Source organism: Misgurnus anguillicaudatus, chromosome 21 (genome assembly GCF_027580225.2).
Source record: "Misgurnus anguillicaudatus chromosome 21, ASM2758022v2, whole genome shotgun sequence".
Classification (NCBI taxonomy): domain Eukaryota; kingdom Metazoa; phylum Chordata; class Actinopteri; order Cypriniformes; family Cobitidae; genus Misgurnus; species Misgurnus anguillicaudatus.
In genome coordinates, this window is record NC_073357.2 from 61,150,839 (window position 1) to 61,168,767 (window position 17,929).

General features: G+C 38.1%; 1 protein-coding gene across 2 annotated transcripts in view; it reads left to right on the plus strand.

Moving 5' to 3' along the window:
• Positions 1 to 17,929, plus strand: part of LOC129453284 (macrophage mannose receptor 1) — a 218,648-nt gene that overhangs the window by 122,533 nt on the left and 78,186 nt on the right. For both annotated transcript variants that reach the window (XM_073859579.1, XM_073859580.1), the window contains exons 21-29: positions 957 to 974; positions 2,745 to 2,804; positions 11,356 to 11,461; positions 11,607 to 11,839; positions 11,953 to 12,118; positions 13,770 to 13,916; positions 14,898 to 15,014; positions 15,094 to 15,255; positions 15,342 to 15,374. In XM_073859579.1, the coding sequence (XP_073715680.1) occupies positions 957 to 974; positions 2,745 to 2,804; positions 11,356 to 11,461; positions 11,607 to 11,839; positions 11,953 to 12,118; positions 13,770 to 13,916; positions 14,898 to 15,014; positions 15,094 to 15,255; positions 15,342 to 15,374 (1,042 nt within the window). The remainder of the gene's footprint in view (positions 1 to 956; positions 975 to 2,744; positions 2,805 to 11,355; positions 11,462 to 11,606; positions 11,840 to 11,952; positions 12,119 to 13,769; positions 13,917 to 14,897; positions 15,015 to 15,093; positions 15,256 to 15,341; positions 15,375 to 17,929) is intronic.

Consider the following 17,929-nt stretch of genomic DNA (forward strand, 5'->3'; position numbering starts at 1 on the left):
ATTTTGGTTGATTTTAGTCACAATATGAGTCCAACAGTTACATTTGTGTTATGCCATAGTTTGTATAACTTTATTATTATTCTTTAATGTGGAAAAAGTAAGAAATAATTGACGATGTGCCATTGAATTACTGTATAAGAAAATAATGCATATCCAAGGTGTTAATGTGTAATGCTTTTACACCATGGGTGTGCAATATTTTCAAATAATTCAAAGGACCAATTATACCGCTTATACCATGGTTACAACAAACAATGGTCTGATGCCTATTATTAAGACATTTAAAAGTTAGGTATGCAGTTTACAGAAAAATAATCAACACTTATGGAACATTTCTCAGCCAATCAGAATAAAGCATTCAGCAGTCAAGTGGTATAAATACAAATAAAGAATGACTAAGAGTTTCAAAATAGTCGATCCAGCTATTTTTGCCAATATCTGACTAATATCGATACTGAATATCCCCTACTTATAACCTACTTTTGACTGGTAGTGTATACAGTGTAGCCCCCCATTTGGTACAATTTTGACATTAAAGAAAATCTTACACTGATTCTCCACCGACACAAGCGATGCGGAAAAAAAACTGAGAAGACTGAAAGATTATTGATGCGATGTATTTCTTTTAGATTGAGAGACACCACTTTTAATTTCTTTATAACAAGTCAGGAGCTCAGAACGAAGATGATTGTTGTTAAACTGGCTTATGAACTTTCTAGACTAAAAATGTTGTCCTTGTTTAAACGCAGTGCATAATATCTCCATCAAAAGAGACTTCATTAATATTTTGTTTTGGTCACTTTATAAACACTTTTGTTTCTGATTATTTCTAATGATAAATCTAAGACATGTGTTCAGTTTTTATAAGAGCACTATTAACTTTGATTTGATTTATGAATCTTTAAATGCTGAATACTACAAATGTGTTTCTACAATTCTGATCTTCTCTGTTTCAGGAAGACTATTTTGAGATGGTAAGTGTGCATGAGTTTATTGCAAATTCTAATACTGTAGTACAATCATCAAAGCTTCTCTTTTGTTTGTTGTGTATTTGTCACTAAAAGCTTTGTGTTTGATCACAGCAGTTAATATAAGAATCTCATATTTTCTTCTCATTAGTCCCTTTCACACATACAGTCTTTACTGGTAATTTACTGGTAAATTGTAGTTAACATGTCATGTGTGAACAGAACCTTTCCGGTAAATCAGTGCTCCCAATTTACCAGTAAGACAGGTTGTAAGATTAACGGTAATTTGCCGGTAAGCGCTGTGTGTGAACGAAAAATATAGCAGACGTCAGACCGCGCTGACAGATCGGGCGGGCCAATCAGAAAGTTTTTTATACAGGTGACGCGGTGTCCCCCAGACTGTTTACGGACGTTTCCACACACATGTTGCTTAAAAGTCGAGCACACCTGAAGTTAACATCCACATTTCTTCACCAAAGTTGTTTAAAACAGCTTACCATCTAATTGCCAAATTGCCGACGTCCTTAGCACACCATCTGTGAAGCCTAATGTGCAAACGCGCAGGTTCCGTTTGACGCCGCCTAACGCAAATGTTGTTTGGTCACGAGCAACTTCGCGATCGTTTGCCACAGATGTGAAAACAACAAAATACGGACCGTGGATATTAAGTCATAACCCGCCGTTTAAAAATACGACACGGACGGAGCTCGCCGGCCGCGCGCCACAGGTAACTTCCGCTTTCTCTCCGAGTTTACCGGTATTTTGATACTGATGCGTGAATGATGTCTTACTGGTAAAAAGACGGAAAATACTGGTAAATTCATTCTGGTAAATTCATGGTAATTTACCAGAATTACTGCGTGAAAGAGGCTATTGGCAGCCTGTTTTAGTTTAACTTTTGTTACAAGGTTCTGATCTTAGTTAATGTTTTACCATTTCATGAACTCAATGCATCCTAAAGCTACGGTAGCCACCAAAGGACAAACATGTCAACATCTGAGACAACATAGGGACGAAAGGCGCTCTGGATTTAAACCAAGCAAACTGGCATATAATGTCTTCGAAATCTATGTCCCTAACCAGTTCAGATTCAATCAGCAACACCCCATAAGCAGCACCACACTCACAGATGCATATAGAATGCATATTGTGGCTCTGCTGGTGATTAACGCCGATCAGATTGCGCAGTTCGACATGAAGTAAAGCACACCAAATGTGTAGCCTGCCTACTGTTTATGAGGTTCAACTCGCCAAAGTAGCAAGTGCGGCATGCTTATGGTCAGTGCTTCACATCTAAATGTAGGAACGAATGTGTGAAATGTGTCACAAAAAGAAACTGCTTCCGCTTCTCCGACAACTTCACATTGTTTTTGGCGCTTTCAGCTGTCATGCCAATCATTATAAATAAATAAAGTTCATTATGTAAGGTATTTATACACCACTGATAATATAGTTATGGATATTATATTGCATTTCTGTAAAGAGATCCTTATAAAATATACACAATGCACCCTTAAGATTTAAGACTTGGTGCTCTTGTTAAGTGCCTGTGTTTTTAAATCCTGTTCTCCATAAACATTTTGTTATTGTTTTTAACTTATTGTACTAGTGTGTTTCTCAATGTTTTAATACATGTATCCTACATTTAAGTCTTGCATCTGATCTGATTTTCTAAGAGGACAATTAATTTTGATCTTAACTGTATTCATGAATATTTAAATGTTGAATACTATAAATGTGTTCCTACAATTTAGATTTTTTTCTACTGTATTTCAGGAAGTATTTGAGTTGGGACCTATGCACCATCAATCTGCACACCATACAATTGAATATATGGTAGGTTTTCATGTGTTTTTGATCCTTCCCAAACAGTGCTGAGATTTTAAACCATTCTCTTAAAGTCCTTGATATTATCAGTGTTGGCAACGTTACTTTAAAAAAGTAATAAGTTATAGTTACTAGTTACTTCTCAAAAATAGTAACTGAGATAGTAACTGCGTTACATCATTATAAAAGTAACTAATTACCAGGCAAAGTAACTATTGCGTTACTTAAAAAAAGTACAAATATTTCAAATAACTTGGATGCCCCCAATATAAAATTTGTTATATGCATGAATTAGACACGAACGTTAAAGAGAAATCAATAATTGTGTTACAGCATGTGATGATGTGGGTTGCTTTATTAGATCAGAATTACAGACGTGAAGAGGCTCTTTCTGCAAAAGTTGCACCTTACATAAACATTCTTGCGTTTCACCTCAACGATGGACAAATAGTGCTTATTATACTTTGTGTTTGCTACTGCTACCTTTTGAGTTTGTTGTACATGTTATCGCGCAGTAGTTGCGGGTGTGTGGAACTCGACGGACTGCAGTGCGAGGACTGGGCTGCCTGATAGTGGCTAGCAGCATCACCCGCTGCTTGTTGAGAAGAGAGAGCAATACATGCTCTCGCGTCAGTCTCAAACCACGCCAGAAAAGATCGCTAGATTTGTCCTAGTCGCTTTTGTAAATAAAGTCGATGAAGGGGTTTAGAAAGTTGCTAAATCTAGTGACAAAGTCACCAAGTTGGCAGCACTGCGCACTGCTCAGAATGTGCATATGTTTGTGTATGAACTCTGCCTGCCTCTGGTTGGCTAACAATTGAAATTAAGCCAATCATCATCGGTTATGTGGTTGTCCCACCCCCTCTAACACACACACACACCAATCTTCATCAGTTTTGTGTCTCTCAGCCCCCAACACACACACACACACAAGAGAAAAACATTGCCTGTCTGGATGAGAGAACCTACTCTGGTGAAAATCGCTTTAGTGAGATTAATTATAGTAACACGCAGCATTTATTGTCAGTAAGGGTAACGGCGTTTTTTTTTTCGTTACTGAAAAAAATAACGCCGTTAATAACGCCGTTTATTTCTAACACCGTTATTACCATCACTGGATATTATGTATATTGTTACTGGTGCCATCATTTCAGCATATAGTATTTAAGCTGTATTTTTACCTATATCTTATACAGGTGCTGGTCATATAATTAGAATATCATCAAAAAGTTTATTTATTTGTATATGAGAAATAGCAGAGCGTGCTACACTGGTCTTCTTTGTAAAAAACACTGGTGCTCTTTGGACGTTAAGAGGCAATAATATACTAAATATACAAAAATCCAAGGCACTCGAGTGAGAAAAATATTAAAAAGCCTTTAATACACTGGGCTACATACAAAATTAAAAGGTAGATCTACGCGTTTCGGCTTACGCCTTCATCAGGATACACATGCATTGATACACATCGCTCTACTTAAATAGTAATCACGAGCAGCTGGATAATAGATGGGAGTGGCCATCATTCATTCAAATGCAGACAATCCAATCAATATATATCCACATTTCAAATCACACTCAAATGTAAATTAAGTAAATAAACAAGAAACTAAGTATATAAAAGAAAATACCAAAAGAGGAAAAAATCAATTTCATCATTTACAACACAACAGAGATGTAAATAAATAAACAAAACATTTTTACAAAAAAGGCAAAAAGTCAATTTCTTCATTAACACCAGGAAACTCCATACTCTTAAGTGTATAGATCCAAAACGTTTCTCTTTGTAGAAGCCCTCTTATTGTACAGGGGATGGATTCAATGCCAATAACTTTTAAAGAAGACTCACAGGTATGACCCGCCTCAATATAATGTCTCGCCATGGGGTACAGCACGTTTTTTGTCCGGATCGCATACTTATGCTCTGCAACTCTTAACCGTAATTTCCTTTTTGTTTGACCAATATAAAAATGCCCACATTCACATTCTAATCTATATATTACATGAGAAGTATTACAATTGATGAAAGAACTAATAGAATACACTTTACCAGAATTCACATCTGTAAACGTATTAGTTTTCACCATATTGTCACAATGTCTGCACTTTCCACATTTAAAATTACCGGTTAACGAGGTAAGCCATGTTTTTTTCTCAGGCGCCGGAAGGTATCTACGTACAACCTTATTCCGTATCGACGGTGGATGTCTGTAACTTACCATAGGCTTTTCTGAAAAAATTGTACGGAGCGTGCTGTCGCTTTCTAAAATGTTCCAATTAGAATTGATGATGTGTTTAATTCGAATGGCCTCAGCGCTATATGTTGTTGAAAAATAGACACGATTAGAGTTATTAGAACGTGATACTTTACTTCTTCTCATTAATGGTTGCCTATCCATAGATTTCACTCTTTCTGTTGCCTTTGTTAAAGTCTGTGGTTCATAACCTCTCTGTCGAAATCTATTTGTCATGTCTTGCAGTTGAAATTCAAAATCACTTTGTACATCACAAATACGTTTCAGTCTTTGATACTGGCCATATGGAATATTTTCTTTCAACCAAGACGGATGAAAACTATCCGCCCTAAGTATGGTGTTTCGATCTGTTGATTTTCTGAAAATCGAAGTATGTAGATCACCATTGACGTCTTTAGTAATTTTAAGATCGAGAAAATTGATCTCAGACAAAGAATATTCCAGGCTCAATTTTAAATTAGGATTTATCCCATTAATGTACTTGTGAAACAAATGCAATTCAGACTCAGAACCTGACCAAAGCAATAAAACATCATCAATGTACCTGCCCCACAAAACCACTTTATCAAGAAAAGGATTATTAGCTGAGAGAATATATTTCTCTTCCCACAAACCCAAAAATAAGTTTGCATAATTGGGTGCAAAACAGGCGCCCATCGCTGTACCTTTAACCTGCTTGTAAAATATATTCAAAAATAGAAATACATTATTCTCAAGTATCCATTTCATCAATTGTAAAATAAAAGAAGTGGGTGGCGTATTCTCTGGTGATCGATCACTTAAAAAATGTTGCGTCGCCTCCAAACCCTCAGAATGATCAATATTAGTATACAGTGATTCAACATCCATTGTTACCAACAATGATTCACCTACATTCTTTAAATCACAGATCATATTTAGCACATGAGTACTGTCTTGGATGAAAGAAGGCAGTTTACATACATATGGTTTTATAAAAAAGTCTACATACTGTGAAGCTGGTTCAGTCAGTGATGCATTCCCACTTATTATGGGCCTACCTGGTGGAGTCTTTAAATTCTTATGAATCTTGGGTAGCATATAGAATGATGGAATCCGAGGGTCTTTACAAAATAAAAAATCAAATTCCTTTTGCGATATCCAATTATTATCCTTGGCTGTAGATAAAAGATCTTTAAGTTGACCGATCATATGATCCAAGGGATTTACTGTAAGAGCTGAATAGTACTCAGGATTGGTAAGTTGTCGGAGTCCTTCTTGAATGTATTGTTCTGTCCCCCACACAACCACAGCACCACCTTTGTCGGCAGGTTTCACAATGATTTCAGTATTATCCGATAGCCACTTCAATGCTGTGGATTCCTGTCTTGTAAGATAATGCCTGGGTTTTCGTTGATTTGTAAAAAGACAATCCACATCATATGTGACTTTATTAATAAAAGTGTTGAGGGTCGCATTGGAACTCTTTGGGAAAAAAGTAGACTTCGGTTTAAATGGGGTAACTCAGATCTCCGTAGATTTGTCTATAGAGTCACGATTATTGTGATACCATGCTTTAAGATGTAAATTACGAAAAAAACGAAACAAATCTACTTTGGTTTCAAATTGTTGTGCCGAATATGTAGGAGCAAATGTAAGGCCTTTTTCAAGGACCGAAATACAATCGGGGGAAAGGACTTTATTGGATATATTAATCACAGTCTCCGTCTCAGTTGGTTCCTGGTTCGGACCCCCTCTGGAGCTGTTCGATGTTTTATTCGTCCGTCCCCTTCTTGTCCCATTTCGCCTCTTCTTTTCTTTAGAGCATCCCCATTGCGCCTGAGGTCTAAAAAATTTGGTGACATCCTCAATTGTGTAGTTCCAGAATGTGATCTTTCGTCATCGTCGCTACTGGGTATGTTGAATGAAACTGACCTCACTCTTCTGGTCTGATAGGATTTATTAGATCTTTCATTCCACGTATAGACCTTTCCTTCTTGGTAATCTTTCTGATCACGTTTAAATTTGAATAACTTCTGTTCTTTAATAGACTCAGAAAGTCTGTTCAAATCTTCTTTCAATTTTGTTTCAAAGGGAAGTCTATGTTCAGGAGAATGTTCACAGAAGATTTTGGATTTAACTTCTTCAATCTCATTTTGTATTTCACACTTTTGTTTCTTCGCCTCCTCAATTAAAAGGAGAATGAGATCTAGGGAGCACTTATTTAAAATTGCTTCCCATTTACTCTTGAAATCCAAATTGTCAGACCCAAACGATGGGAATTTCTTGATTCTTAAACCTCGAGGAATCATTTCTTGTCGCCAATAATCGGATAAAGTGATAATGTGAAGTTGTAACTTAAGATCTTTCTCCGACAGTTTTTTCAGTGCTGTGAATGAGTTTTTAACATTGGAATTCGTTCCCTTTGTAGCTTCATAATCCAAGAGAGTGTCCTCCACGATGATGTTTTTGCCCTCATCATTCGTGTATGAAAAAGATGTAGACATCATCATATAGCAGTCCCAAACGCTCACAGAGAGCGGAGCAACACTCAGCAAGACAGCCTCTATCTGTCCCTGATAATCCGTATATGAGAAATAGCAGAGCGTGCTACACTGGTCTTCTTTGTAAAAAACACTGGTGCTCTTTGGACGTTAAGAGGCAATAATATACTAAATATACAAAAATCCAAGGCACTCGAGTGAGAAAAATATTAAAAAGCCTTTAATACACTGGGCTACATACAAAATTAACCAAAACGCGTAGATCTACCTTTTAATTTTGTATGTAGCCCAGTGTATTAAAGGCTTTTTAATATTTTTCTCACTCGAGTGCCTTGGATTTTTGTATATTAAGTTTATTTATTTCACTAATTCCATTCAAAAAGTGAAACTTGTATATTATATTCATTCATTACACACAGACTGTATATATTTCAAATGTTTATTTATTTTAATTTTGATGATTATAAATGGCATCTAAGGAAAATCCCAAATTCAGTACTTAAGACCAATACAAAGAAAATATTTTTAGAAATCTTGGCCAACTGAAAAGTATGAACATGAAAAGTATGAGCATGAAAAGTAAGTTAGTAAGTAAAGTTTATTTATATAGCACCTTTCACAGATAAAATCACAAAGTGCTTTACAAAATATAACAATAAAACTTAGAATGTACAATAAAACTTTCTTGCAAAGTAAAAGAGAAAATTTTCAGAGACAGTAAAACTTAAACTCTAAAATAATACAACACACTACAACAGGGAGGACACCATAAAAGTCAGCTAAAAGCTTGTCTTCAGTTGCTTTTTTAAAAGAATCAGCAGAATCAGCCACATGCAGGGGCAAGATTTTGACCAGATGACCCCAATGCTCTCGAAGAGCCATAAGGGGTCAACAGGTCCAAAATGTACTCTCATGGATGGCTCCATAAGTGAGGACCAAAATTTTAAAATCAATTCTATATTTGATTGGTAACCAGTGAAGAGAATAACAATTCTGAACAATCTGAAGACGATTTAAAACACGTTTGTTAAGACACGTAAAGAGTAAATTACCATAGTCCAAATGCAAGGAGATAAAAAACATGTATAATCATCTTTAAATCTACATTGGTCAACATTTTCCTCACTTTAGAAACATTCCGTAAGTTATACAATCAGCTTTTAACCATCTGTCCTGAATGTTGATCTAAAGACATGGATTGATCAAATACAACACCAAGGTTCCTGAGGCTTGACTGAACAGAAGAGGCCAAAGAACCAAGATGTTGCCTGATCTGTGAAATTTTTTATTTGGGGCAATTATCAAAGTTTCTGTCTTTTTCGGATTTAGTTGAAGGTAGTTACTGCCCAACCACTCTATAATACAAGACAGACACTCCAACAGCCTAGCAGCAAGTGAAGCTCAGACTCACAGTATAACTGAATATCATCAGCATATAAGTGAAAAGACACATGCTTAAAACACTGAATTTTTTGAGCAAGAGGTGTCATATACAGTAAAAACAGCAAAGGACCTAAAACTGATCCTTGTGGTACTCCACATGATAAAGGCACAGTGTCAGACATGGTCTGGTTTATCACAACAGAAAAAGTTATATCAGTAAGATAATAAGAAAACCACTGAAGTACAGACCCAGATAAACCAATAACATTCTGCAAACACTTTAGCAAAATTTTGTGGTCAACTGTATCAAATGCTGAAATTAGATCCAGTAAAACCAACAGTGTGTACCGGCCTGCATCAGCTGCCATCACAATGTCACTTGACACTTTAAGAAGAGCTGTCTCAGTTGACTGCGCTTTGCGGAAACCTGATTGAAACTTATCCAAAGTTTGATGGTCATGCAGATATGTGGAAAGTTGATTAGCTACCACTTTTTCTAAAATTTTGGAGATGAACGGCAGTTTAGAAATGGGCCGGTAGTTTATAGGGTCAGAAGGATCCAGGTTTGGCTTTTTTAGAGTGGGGTTCACTACAGCTTAAAAAGTATGAGCATGTACAGCACTCAATACTTAGTTGGGGCTCATTTTCCTGAATTACTGCAGCAATGCGGCGTGGCAAGGAGTCGATCACTCTGTGGCACTGCTCAAGTGTTATGAAAGCCCAGGTTGCTCTAATTGTGGCCTTCAGCTTTTCTACATTTTCCTCTTCACAATGCCCCTTATTTGTATGGGGTTAAGGTCAGGCAAGTTTGCTGGCCAATTAAGAACAGGCATACCATGGCTCTTAAACCAGGTACTGGTAGCTTCGGCACTGTGTGCAGGTACCAAGTCCTGTTGGAAAATGAAATCTGCATCTCCATAAAGTTGATCAGCAGTTGTGAAGTGTTCTTCCTGGTATACGGCTGCATTGACCTTGGACCTCAGAAAACACAGTGGATCAACACCAGCAGATGACATGGCAGATCAAACCATCACTGACTGTGAAAACTTTACACTTGACCTCAAGCAACATGAATTGTGTACCTCTCTTTTCTTCCTTCAGACTCTGGGACCCTGATTTCCAAAGGAAATGCAAAATTTACTTTCATCAGAAAAAATAACTTTGGACCACTCAGCAGTAGTCCAGAAGCAAGCGTCTTGCTTTTGGACTGCTGCTGAGTGGTCCAAAGTTATTTTGTTCAACAGTTGTTCAACAGTGGCTTGACACAAGAAATGCGACAGCTGAAACTCATGTCTTGTACAGTATATGTCTATGCGTGGTGGTTCTTGAAGCACTGGCTCCAGCTGCACTTCACTCTTTGTGAATCTCCCCCACATTTTTAAATGGGTTTAGTTTCACAATCCTCTCAAGGGTGCAGTTATCTCTATTGCTTGTTCACTTTTTTCTACCACATCTTTTCCTTCCCTTCGCCACTCATGTCTTGTACAGTATATGTCTATGCGTGGTGGTTCTTGAAGCACTGACTCCAGCTGCACTTCACTCTTTGTGAATCTCCCCCACATTTTTTAAATGGGTTTTGATTCACAATCCTCTCCAGGGTGCGGTTATCTCTATTGCTTGTTCACTTTTTTCTACCACATCTTTTCCTTCCCTTCGCCTCTCTTTTAATGAGTTTGGACACAGTGCTCTGTGAACAGCCAGCCTCTTTTGCAGTGACCTTTTGTGTCCTGTGTCAGGTGTCAAATGTCATCTTTTGGACAACGACCAAGTCAGCAGTCTTTCCTATGATTGTGTAGCCTTCAGAACTAGACTGAGAGACCATTTAAAGGCCTTTCCAAGTGTTTTGAGTTAATTAGCTGATTAGAGTGTGGTACCAGGTGTCTTCAAAATTATAGCTTTTACAATATTCAAATTTTCTGAGATACTGATTTTGGGATTTTTCTTAGTTGTCAATCATCAAAATTAAAAGAAATTAACATTTGAAATATATCAGTCTGTGTGTAATGAATGAATATACTGTAATATACAAGTTTCACTTTTTGAATAGAAATATTGAAATAAATCAACTTTTTGATGATATTCTAATTATATGACCAGCACCTGAATATCTTATATATAAAAGATTATGAGACTTTATTTCAAAATGTAACAGTTTCTATAAAGATATTTCTATGTCCTTAAGCAAGGGGCATATGTAGATGTTTAACTCTTACTGGCATCGTGTGTCAGCAATTTACATAGAAATGCTGTGGAATTCATTATGCGTTTCATAAATGGACCACAATATTTGTAGCAATAGCCAAAAGTATTGATCAATTATTTTATGCCAAAAAATGTAAGATTATGCCCCATGAAGATATTTCCCACTGTGAATATTTTTTAAATGTATTCATCATTAGCAATATGTGCTGCTAAAGACTTGACTTTAGACACAAATAGTCTGAACTCTTTCCCATGTAGAACTATGACTGTGTTGTGATGGTTAAACACCCAGAGAAGTCCACTGGTATGTGGAAAGTTGAAGACTGTAAAGATGAGAGAGGTTTCATCTGCAAGAGGAACACAGGTTAGATGAAGACAAGACCTCACTGTGTAAATGTTATAACTGTAACTCAATCCAATCACATTGACTGAAGTAATCACATGAGTTTATGGGTCACTTGTTAATCTCTTACTGTAGATAATCTGTAAGTATTTTGTGTGTGTTTTAGACTCTCAGCTGTCCGCTCCCGTGACCAAAGCAGTACCACATAAATACTTCAGTCTGGGCAATGATTCATATAAGGTCCAGCTGGAGAAGATGAGCTGGGATGAAGCGAGAAGACAGTGTAAAGCTGATGATGCTGATCTTGCGAGTGTACTGGACTCCATCAGTCAGGCGTACACCAGCCTACAAGTCGACAAACTCAAAGAACCTTTGTGGATCGGACTCAACAGTAAACTGGTAATAAATTCATCTCTCTTCGCGATAAACACATTCATGTAAGATCATATACTGTATACACACTGCAGAAATGATTTTACTAACATATGAGTGTGGTAATGTGCTTTTTTCAGACAGGTGGACGCTATCGCTGGGTGGATAACTGGCTTCTAAGCTACAGTAAATGGGCTACAGGAGAACCCAAAAACAATTTAGCTTGTGTTTATATTGACACGGATGGAGACTGGAAAACTGCAGCGTGTAACAACAAATATTATTCCCTCTGTAAACGATCAACAGGTATTTAACAAATAATAATTTCTAATAATGGTCATTTAAGCTCTTCAAATCAAAGATACTTTAATGGCATAAACTATAGATGGGTTGCTCGCCGACGTCATTAACTGGTTGCGTGCGCAACCGAGACGCAGAAAGAAGAGACTTGTGCCTTGTGTTGTAGGCTAGTAGCTGTGTCTGTAAGTCAAAATGGCAAGGAGTTGTTGCATGGATAATAGTACCAACAGAGTCAGTGCTGGGTGCCTGATGTACCAGTAGATGCGATTATTACGTTACTAGCCTAACATTATAATTCATACATGTATCACAGTAACAGTGCAAAAATAAAGACAGAAAAACTGATCCAACCTAAATCAAGGTTTATTTATATACAAACAATAAAGAACGCCTCAATAATTAAGGTTGTTGCAGTAGCGGACCAGCTCACCAATCGGGCTTTCTGTCTCCTGGGTGCGCGCGCACCCTGTAATGTTTGTAAACCGGCTGTCAGGGTAAGAAACACAAACACAGATCCAAATGCAGATATGACTTTATTACCACAATAAGGAGAGAGAGAGAGGAGAATGCTGATAGAAGACAGGAAGAGATCCACTGTGTTTAAATGACAGTCTCATTCAAAGCTTAGGAACAACAATCTTTACTTATAAAACTGCATCAGCATCACACGAGGTACATGCGAGTTATTCCACCACACAGTTCCGTATACGTCAGGGCATACTCTGACGTCACTAATACGGATACGCTAGAGATACAAATCACATTATTAAGAACATGTACTCAATGTTCTACACACTGCTTGGTTCCACTGCTAAATAGCAGGATGCGTGTTCCGCTGCTTGGTGACAGGGTGAGAATTCTGCCAGGAAAAACCAGCTGCTAGAGTCTAGACAAGATGTCCGTTGTACGTAGACAGGGTGAAGTTTCCGCTGCACAAAGACACAGTGAAGATTCGGTGATGCGATGACAAGATGTGACCTCCGCTGAGTGTAGACAGAGAGGCTCCACTGTACGTAGACAGGGTGATGATTCCACTGTACGATGACAGGGTGATGATTCCGCTGTACGAAGACAGGGTGCGATGATGACAGCAAAGAAGGATGTAGAGTATCAGTAACATGCCGCGGATGGTCAGCATACACCGCTGGACAGCGACAGTACTGAAGAGGCGGAGAGAATGTCCGAAGCAGCAAAAGCCCGTGGTGAAGTAATCCTGAGGGCAGAGAAAACACGCAGAGCACACCAGGCAGCACAGAACGACACAGCAGAGCGCACAGATGTCACAATAAACTACGAAAACTAGAACTAGATAAAGGAACAAAAACTGGACAAGACTGGGACGGCAAAGCATATAACAAAACAAACTCGCAGGGAAACAGAGGGAGGAAGAGAACTAAATAGCAAACCGTGGGAGAGAAAATTGACAACAGGTGTGGGGTGCAGGTGAAAGAAATGAAGCGGGAGGAGGAGCACCTGAGTGACAGACGTGCACATGAAAGCTGTCAAAACACACAGACACATGACAAAACCCAATGCAAAGCGGTCGATCAGACCGAGATCGTGACACCGGCATAGTTTATGATAGTTTATCATAGTTTTAATTGACGGTTTCAGTTTAAGAGAGATTTGATATACTAACCCCTCACATGGTCTACAGTTTTTGTCCCTACAGATCCTCCTCAGCTGCCGGGTAACTGCCCCGAATCAGATCAGAGTTGGATCCCGTTTAGAGGACACTGCTATACGTTCATGACCTCCATGAGTGACATCTGGGCTCATGCCACAGTAGAATGTATGAGAATGGGTAAGACGCTTCATCCTCCTCCCAATGAGATTATTAAATTGCCGTATGATGTAAAACTGTATTTATCTAGATATAGATAATGAATACGAGTTTTGTACATTGTAATGATGTATAGTGACCCTCAAACACGATTGTTTCCTCCTTATGTAAACCTTGTGCATACAAAAGACCGCTGGAAAACAAACCAATCTCAACAAAACACAGACTGTGACATTACAGTGATGTCCGCCCCCAACATTAAATTGCACATTTAAAAACTAAGTTGTTACAATGATAAAAACAAGGTTGTGACTGCTGGGTTAACGTTATATGCTAGTTAATGCTATATGCTAGTTAATGCTATATTCAAGCGTTTAGGCTGAAGTTCTGCTATTGATGTTACAGTTACGTTTTGCAGGTCCATACTGAAAATAAAAACACAAACTTACCACTCAGAAATCTCCAAACAAATAATTATTCCTCAAAATCTGTATCTTCGTCTGATACAGACTCAAACATAAGATCTGTTTACACACACACAGAGCTACTGCAGAGCTCAACATTATTATTCATGACCCTTTTACATAAGGTAAAAATACACCATTTAATTCTAAAGGCAAATCCTAGGGTTGTAAGTAGACATGAACTGACTCTGGATCATTTTTACACTTAAAAAAGACACAAACATTTTGTGTAGATATGAGAGAACAATTTAACAAATTATTACATTGCTTTCTTTGGCACCTTTAAAAACATCAGTTTTCAAAAATATTAAAAGCATTTAACACACACAGTAATCAGACACACACAGATTGAATTCACTCATTTTGAGATCAAGATTTACTCCTCACATCTGAATGTATAGTGCAGTAAATGGACAAATGTTTTAATGTTACTGTGTTGTTGTTTCTCATCTTTGGCAGCTGTAACATTCAGAACTTTAGTTTAACGTTTGAACGATTGGTTTTAAAAGCAGATACAGTGAGTTATCTGTCATTTCAGGTGCATCTTTAGTGAGTATTGAGGATCCAATAGAATCACAGTTTATTCGACAAAACCTGGAGATCCTGCAGGATGAAGTCAAGTCAGTCTGGATTGGACTTCACCGCAGTCATATGGGTCAGAACGAGCCTTCACCTAAATCAATACAACACATTTAAAATCACAGAGATATTGAACGGATGTTTGTGTGTGACAGGTGATTGGATGTGGATTGATAATACGGTTGTGGATTACACGAACTGGAAACCGCGGATGCCGGATGATGTTAAAATTTGTGTTGAAGTTCAGTCAGAGACTGGGATGTGGAGCACCAACAACTGTGATGATCAGAGAGGTTATATCTGCAAGACTGCTAAAGGTCTGACATATAAACTTACAAATAATCTGCATTAATATCACATCACATTACTGTATGTTAATATCTACATGTGTCTTTATTAACAGTTATACCACCAACAGAGAAGCCATCAGTCTCAGGTATGATAAACTACATCTGGGGGGTTTAATTATAACCTGTGAAAAGTGTTCAGGAGTTAACAGTGCTGAAATCAGAATCAGAATGAGGTTTAATTGCCAAGTACACACACACACACACACACATTTTTTTTTACATAAAAACTTAAAGTTGTTGACTTATTTAGTAGTATTCAGGACAGTGATGATAATGCTATAGGGACAGATGGTAATGCTGTGTTAATTGTTCAAGCTAGAGTTTTAATGCCTAGAGGTTCTAGTGCACAGAGATCTGTAACGTCTGCCTGAGGGGAGAAGTAAACAGGTTGTGGCCGGGGTGAGCGGGGTCTGTGATGATCAGTGGTGTAAAGTACTTGAGTAATTTTACTTGATTACTGTTCTTAAGTATTATTTTTGGGGACTTTTACTTTACTTGAGTACAATTAAAAATCAATATTTTTACTTTTATTTAATTAAAATGTTTAAGAAAAAAAAGTACTTTTTACTCCTTACAATTTTATTTACTGTCAAAAAGTACTTATTTTTTAGAGATCACTGCTCTTACCAAACCAGTTGAATTGCGCTGATGGCCAGTTTAATTTAAATGTTATTTATTCTGGAGCCTTTGGGCCATTCTAAGGAATTGGCCAACAGTTCATCTGATGCTTCTTTGAAACCGTCAACACATGAAGTGTCACGAATTACAGATGAGAACCCAAGTACAACGATGAAGGGGTCAACAAAAGACTTTAATTTTGGAACAAAGCAAAACAAAGGCCCACGTGGGGCAAACATATAAACAGACACAAAACACTAGACTAGACTGAAGACTTGACAATAACACTTGACTAGATACCTGACTGGAATACTCATGACTTGGAAACATGAACAATACAAAATGAACCTGCACAGAACTAAGGACACAATGACATTATATAGAAAAAACAAACAAGATTACAAGGGGAAAAGGTGATGGGAGACAACCAATAATTGTTAATAATAAGCAGGAGAACGAGTGGGTGGGGACAAGAGACAAGACACCGGAGGCACATGACCCAGTACAAGGCCATGAACCTCCACATAGAGAATGGGACTGCCAGAACCCTGCCAACATGACTAGATATAAATACAAAACAAGACTCCTTGGCAGGATTCTGACAATGAAGTGTGTTCGCGTGTGACACGTTCCCTGCTATTTGCAGCCTCTCTATCAAGACTAATACCTTGTTCACACTGTCACTGTCCAAATCTGATTTTGGTGCATATCTAATTTGACAGACTCACTGTCCATATTGTGTATCACAACTGTTCAGATCCGATCTGTGCGTCCTGTAGCGTTTCTATGGCAATGACGTTGCGCTGGCACGACAATCTGCCTCGACGTCTGACGTGTTTACGTGACGCAACAGCATGACATAACCGAAAAGCTACACAAATGTGATCAGGGCGGTCAGACTGAAATGGATTCCCGGAAATGTGATTTGAAAAACCATTTCAAACCACCACAGGATGTAGCCTGAAATGAATGAGAAACAACGGATTTCATGTGGTTTTTGGTCGTTCACGTGTTCTTAATGTGATTGGATTCCTATCAGATATGCATATGCACCAAAATCAGATTTGGACTGACAGTGTGAACAAGGTCTAATACACCGCTGCCTGTAAGGGCTTGACAGAGCTTGAATTTTGAAAATCAGCTTCTGCTTAAGTTAAATTCGAGGTTTTACAACTTTGAGTAGCATGTTGCATACTAAAATTAGGTAGTAGTCTTATAGTTTGATAAATAAATACAAACAGTTGTAAAGCAGAATAAAACCTTTTATGTGGTTCATTCACTTTGTGTTTTTAGAAAGTATGTCTCCCTTCTTTTACACCTGATTCAAATCAGCACCTCATTAGTAGAGATCACCATATACTGAACTAAGTCTGTCATATAAGAGAGCCATACAAAATGTGAATAGCAGCAGGCCTCCAGGAAGAGAGTTGAGAACCACTGCCATAAGGCACCCCTTTAAGAAGTAAACATTTTACTTCAAGTTGTTTTTAGTTTGGAGAGCTCTTACATTTATAGTCTTGGATTAGTCTAATCCCTGTCCGCGAAACCACCCAATAGTTGTGTTTAAATAAGGTCATATTATAAGACTTGGTGGATCATCAACTACCTGACAGACAGGCAGCAGCTAGTGAGATTGGGAAAACTCACACCTAGGACCCTCACTATCAGCACTGGAGCTCCTTAGGGATGTGTGCTGTCTCTTCTGCCCTTCTCTCTCTATACAAATGACTGCAACCCTAAAGACCCCTCTTTTAAGCTTTTGAAGTTTGCAGACGACACCACAATCATTGGCTTCATTCAAGACGGTGATTAGTCTGCTTTCAGACAGGAGCCTAAGCAGCTGGCTGAGTAGTGCAGTCATAACAACTTGGAGCTTAACACGCACCAAACATTACAGATGTTTGAATACTTTAGGAGACATCCCCCTGCACTCCCCCCCACCTAACATCATGAACAGCGCGGTCACTGCAGTGGAGTCATTCATGTTCCTGGGGACCAACATCTCCCAGGACCTGAAGTGGGG